The sequence below is a fragment of the Plectropomus leopardus genome, chromosome 16 (assembly GCF_008729295.1).
Source record: "Plectropomus leopardus isolate mb chromosome 16, YSFRI_Pleo_2.0, whole genome shotgun sequence".
Classification (NCBI taxonomy): Eukaryota; Metazoa; Chordata; class Actinopteri; order Perciformes; family Serranidae; genus Plectropomus; species Plectropomus leopardus.
The window spans coordinates 25965081-25971388 of NC_056478.1; the positions used below are offsets into that span (position 1 = coordinate 25965081).

General features: G+C 39.9%; 1 protein-coding gene across 1 annotated transcript in view; it reads left to right on the forward strand.

Annotated features, from left to right (window-relative positions):
• fzd3a (frizzled class receptor 3a) overlaps positions 1-6308 on the forward strand; it is a 32044-nt gene that overhangs the window by 17446 nt on the left and 8290 nt on the right. Inside the window, exons 6-7 of the mRNA XM_042503459.1 lie at positions 233-484; positions 4810-4958. Of these exons, the coding sequence (XP_042359393.1) occupies positions 233-484; positions 4810-4958 (401 nt within the window). The remainder of the gene's footprint in view (positions 1-232; positions 485-4809; positions 4959-6308) is intronic.

Genomic DNA, 6308 nt, shown 5'->3' on the forward strand with positions numbered 1-6308 from the left:
ATAGTGATGCCTCAAAATTTCATCTCCATCTCAACTGGAGCAGTTCCTCTGACTTGTTTAAAGAAGATAATATCTTGTTTTGTGTTTAATATGTTATGTCTCAGGAAGTAATCCTGAACAAATGAAAGCATAACATTCAGTGCAAATGGATACAGGCTGTCAACTCTGGCAAGATTTTTACCTCAAGATCTGTGATACAAGATGACTTAAAACCTCTCTCATATCATCCCAGGTTGGTGTGGCTCTGCTGCTCGCAGGCATAGCAGCACTAAACCGAGTCCGCATGGAGATCCCACTGGAGAAGGAGAACCAGGAGAAACTGGTGAAGTTCATGATTCGTATCGGCGTGTTCTCTGTTCTCTACCTGGTCCCTCTGCTGGCTGTTCTGGGCTGCTACCTGTATGAGAACAGCTACAGAGCCATCTGGGAGACCACCTGGGTCCAGGAGAAGTGTAGACACTACCACATCCCCTGCCCTTACCAGGTAACATACTGACTCTGTGATGCTAAAGTAGCTGTGCTTTCTATTTTAATATACAGTAAATCATTAATAACTTGCAGCTTGTACTGGTTATAATAAATTCCAGTATAGCTGGGTTCCTACACGGTAAGGTTTTAATGAAATCTGCTTTGGACACAAAGCAAGTTTAAAATATGTATTTTTAGTGTCTGTATTATAGGCTAAAAATAGCTCAGCTTGTCTGCTTAGTATTTGCTATCATCTGGTGCTGTCAACAGACAGTCCCCTTCTCCTGTAAAACAAATGCACAGTGTAGAGTAAGAGGAAAAAATGCTCATTTTTGAAGCAGGAAACCTAATTTATAGGAAATTTAATATTAATTTGCAACACCTACATATAACAACTCATTTAACATTTAGAATATCTATCATATAGCTGTGAGGATTGGATAGGTTGAATCACCTGTTACAGTAATTGCTAAGTAGTTTAGTAATCAATTAATGAAATTGGGTAATTTTTATCAAACAAGTTTAAAATTATTTGATTCCAGTCTCTTCATATGATTTTTTTGCTTTTTAACTCCGCTATGACAGTAAATGGAATATCTTTGGGTTGTGGATGAAATAAAAACATTTGAAGACGTCATGTTGGACTTAAGGAAAAACTTGCCTTTTTTACCATTTTATTTGACCATTTTTTCAGATTTTACACATTAAACAACTAATTGATTAATCGAGAAAATAATCAACAGATTAATTAACAATGAAAATATTCACTAGTTGCAGGCTTGATTTAACACAATCTGGTCCTTATGGTCATTACACTGATTGCTTCTTTCATGTAACTATTGGTGTTGCTGTATGCAAACATAAGATCCTATAATCCTGCAAACTAGAACGACCCAGATGAACCCTCACTACAGTTTTAGAAACTCATATATAGACACTTGGAGGTACTGCTAAAATCTGAGACACTGATGCCTTAATTCACTGACGCTCATCACAGCTTGCACAGATGTTTGTACACATTAAATGTACAACTGGGACTTTTGCAAGGAAGCTAGAAGACAGAGCAGGAGGTAACAGCTGGGAGAAGGCTGATAACTGCCAGATGTGTTTGCACACACAGACATTAGAGAGCACGATGCTCACTGAGATTGTGTGTCCTGAACATGACCGGATACTGCATACATTTACATACAATGCCCAACACAAATTGCACACATACCAACTCTCACAGTCATCTGTGAGACAATCCAGTGATAACTCTCAAGCTGCTCGTCTTCAGTAGCTGGCTGCACAGAGCCACATTAGCCTCCAGCATCAGTACACACACCGCATCTCATCTGATAGAGCTGTTAATAATTCAAACAGCGCTCTCTCTCTCTGTTGTTCTCTGTTCCTTTCAGCCAGGTATCACCTCCCATGTGAGCATGCCTTAGCACATCCGCTTTAACTGTTACATGTTCAAAGTGGAGTTGTGTTAGCACAGAGAGACAGAGTTGCAGGTGTGAAGCAGTGTAGACTTGTGTGTGTTTTGTTTTATCAAGTCACAGAAAAACAGGAATTCAGTGTTCTGTAGTAGTAATAGTCACTCTTAAATTTTGCTCTGGTATTTTTTGACATTAGTTAATGACATCAAGGCTTTGACCTCGCTGCTCCTCTTGTATTTATTGTTATCTATGATATGATGGGAAGCTGCAGCTGTGGAGAGTGACATATGAGACGCATGATCACGGGGTAAAATCAGAGTGGTTCTCTTAATCGGTCATGTAAACACTGCATTGTGTAAGAGAGCGTTGCAGTAATCCAGTGTGTGTGTGTGTGTGTGTGTGTGTGTGTGTGTGCGTGCGTGTTTCTGCTGTAGAGGAAGGGGTCAGTGGGGTCAAGCTGCACCACATCATAGCCATAGCAACTCAAGCTGCATGTGCTACACAGCTGAGTGCTGTGCTATTATCACACACCATACAACAGTGTGCTGTAGAGCTGCCTCCAGGTGTAAAATTACACAAAGTTTCAACTGTCCACCCCACCCCCAACCTCACTTTGTTCATAAAAGTACACATATACAGTATGCATTCATGCACCGAGTCAATAAAGTGCATCAGTAGATAGCTAAGACTCAAAGTGCCTCACTATATTTATCTTAAAAGCCTTGCCCGAGGCTCAGACTTCCACTCTACTGAAGAGCTCCTGAGTGATGCTTGACCCTTTCCTCTCCACAACACACGCGCAGTCAGAGTGGTGACTGACTCAAACCACAAGAGATTGGTCAAAGGAACAAGAGATGGAAGGCTGTTTTCAGTCTTACAACTAATTTTAGGCGAGGGTTTAATAAACTACATAAGTTTGATAAAAGGAGCCCAAAGCTACTGTTTAGCTGCAGCACAACTTACGACACACAGTCCGTAATGAGGATGTTGGTTATAGTCATTCAGTCTGTTATCTCGGTGCTGTAATGAGTGTATCTGTGGATCTCTGGGCCTTGGGGCTCTCCGCCTGGCCCACTCATAATGAGGCCATGATGACTACATCTGTGTGTGACCGCATGAGCGCACGTGTGTGTGTGCGTAGATATGAGAGACAGAAAGAGAGATGGGAATAGAGTAGGAGATAGTATTTCTCTGGTTCACTGCGTGTCAGCTGCAGTGTTGTTGCTATGGCAGGAGGCAGCAGTGCGGTGACTTGACACAGCATCATCCTGTTCTGATGTCTTCTGGAAATAAATGACCTTACTCTCACTGCAATGTTAAAAACCTCTCGATTTTTTGTTCACAGCAGTGTACTATTTTCACATTGTTTTTACATTTTGACTTAAAGGTTTATATGCGACATAATGAGCATTAATAAAGCATAAAACCACTGTTTGCTACGTTAATATGTATAAAGCGGAGTAATGCTGTCCTGAGCAGAGAAGGAACTAACACTGTCTGTGTGAGTGTTGTAATCAGAGTTTTTGTGTTGTGTGTTTTGGTAGATAGCCCAGTTACGTGTGCATGTAAATGCTTGTGTGTATCCTACTTTGCACTATTCTCATGTGGCAGTTACTGCTGATATCAGGGTGAAATTGTATGGAAGCCTAGCCCATCCTTAAGTTCCCCACTGGCCAACATTGTTAGCTCTGTCAGCACTATTGCCATTGTTTAGTGCTGTTAATGGAGTTAACACTGTAAGTTGTTAGCCTCCAGCTCAGCCGCCTCAATGTTGAGAACCATGGGGAGACAACTTGTACGCTCTGAGTTCTGCAAAGAGCCCCTTTAACGTGGGTTTTATCCACAGTGACAATGACCATAACCTTTAATCACCACAAATAGGATCAACTGTCACAATCAGACAGAAATCACATTTGTTAGGTTTTCCTCTATGTTAAAAAAAGCGTAAAAGTTAACTAATAATTGTGTATTTTAAGGATATTTAAGAAGTGAACATTGTCAGAAACTGAGAACAACACAAACCTAAAATCTGGTAATCTGAGGCTCATCCTGCAGCCTTCAGTACTGTTCTTTTTGATACATGAAATGAACATATAAGAGAGACGTGATAAGACGATAAATACAAATACATCAAAGGACAGCAACATAAAAAAATCTTTCTTTTCAAGGACTAAGTTGTCAGCAGCTTTGTCAGGAATGGATGACCATGTGCCAGCTGCTGTGCCTCAAGCAAAACTGCCAGTAATGATATTGAGTAGACACAAATACACACACACACACACACACACACACACACACACACACACACACACACACACACACAGAGTGAGAATACAGTCTGAACACTCTTGTGAGCAGGCATGAACCTTTTAATTAGTTCATATCATCTGATGTTTACATGAAGGACTCAGTAGCCGTTTAATGCCCTCAGTGCCCTGTAGTGCAGCTTCCACAGTATCTGGTGTTTCACATTTTTCAGGCAGGTTTTTAGTAAGCCACGTACTGCAGATAAATTTGGAAACACAGCAAAGCATCTACAAATTATAACTTTGACATTAGCAATGTTTTATGTAATGTCTGGATTTGGAAATCGGATGCTGTTGCCTGTAAGTCTGTTGTCCCGAGATAAGCTCCACACATTATCTCACACACCCTTTCACCCTCAGGTAATACAGTGTGTGGGTGTATTAGCTGCAAACTTTCTTTTGTTCTCACTCACTCACATCTATTTGCAGCACTGTCTCAAACCCCTCTGCCCGCAAACACACACACACACACACACACACACACACACACACACACACACACACACACACACACACACACACACACACACGCGTGCGCACACACACGCATACACAAAACTATACATCCCAAACAGCGACCACATCCTCTTCTGTGTATATGTGTCCTGTAGGTGGAGGTAACCAGTCGTCCGGACCTGGTCCTGTTCCTGATTAAGTACGTGATGATGCTGATTGTAGGAATCCCCTCTGTGTTCTGGGTGGGCAGTAAGAAGACCTGCTTCGAGTGGGCCAGCTTCTTCCACGGCAAGAAACGCAAAGAGTACGTACTTTATACACACTGATGGTGTATCTCAGAATGGTTCCTACACTGAGAGATTACAGGTCTCAGTGTAGGCTGTTTGTCGGGCTGTACACTCCACTGGCGCAGCTTCACACAGTTTGGTTTTAAATATACGACGCTAAATATTTTAGTAGCAAACTACCCTTAAAAGGTGTCTTACCTAACTTTAGTCCCAATATTTTTAACTCTAAGCAGAATGTAGGCCAGTTGATCTTTAGTCTTTAGTCTACTGTTGAGGATTAACAAAAGTATTATTACTTTTTTATAGATGGAAAAAACATTGGGGTGCTACATTAAGTAATGCAATAACAAATACATTAAACTGTGTAGATATTTGTGTGTCATTGAATCTAATTGATAACTCATCCTAAAGTTCATAATGATTTATAAAAAATGGGATTCTGCTGAAAAGTCATAACTCATCTACAGTCTGATTGTACAACATACTATAGTATGAAGTTTTTATGCCATTTTGGACGACATACTATACTGTGACATTTTTATACCATTTAGGGTAACACCCTCTCCTATTTTTTCTATGCCATTTTCGATGACACACTATGTTTTTGTGCCATTTTTCATTTCATACTATTTCACACTGTGATGTTTTTATGCCATTTTGAGCAACATATTATAGTATGACTTTTTTCATGTCATTTTGGACTACATACCATACCATGATATTTTTATTCAGTTTTGGACAATGTACCATACTATGATGTTTTATATCATTTTGGAGGACGCCTATAATATGACTCTTTTTATCCAGTTTTGACGACATATTAAACTATGATGTTTTATGCCATTTCAGACAACAGACTATATTATGACGTTTTTATCCCATTTCGGACAACATACTATGATGTGTCTCGACATATACTATGTAGTTTTCAGCTGTTTATTGGACATGTCATAATTTGACATTTTTCAGTTGTTTTTTTCCACATGCCATATTGTGGTGTTTTGGGTCATTTTTGCAACATTCTATGCGGTTTTATGATGTTTTTGGCTGTTTTTGCAATATCCTTTGCTATGGCGTGTCTTGGCAAGCTACTTAATGCAGTTAAATCTGGTTCTCAGCAGTTTTTTGGACATATGTTAACATTTTTGCGATGCATCTTTAGTGGGTTTTTCAACATGCGATTTTATAGTGTTTTTTGGCATTTTTGCTCGATTCTATGCCATGGCGTGTCTCTGCACGCTATTCTACGTGGTTTAATATGGTTTTCAGCAGTTTTTGGACATGTCATATTTTGACATTTTTGCCATAAGAGAACCTTGCATGTTTGGTCGATTTTTCAATATGTGATTTTATGATGTTTTTGGCTG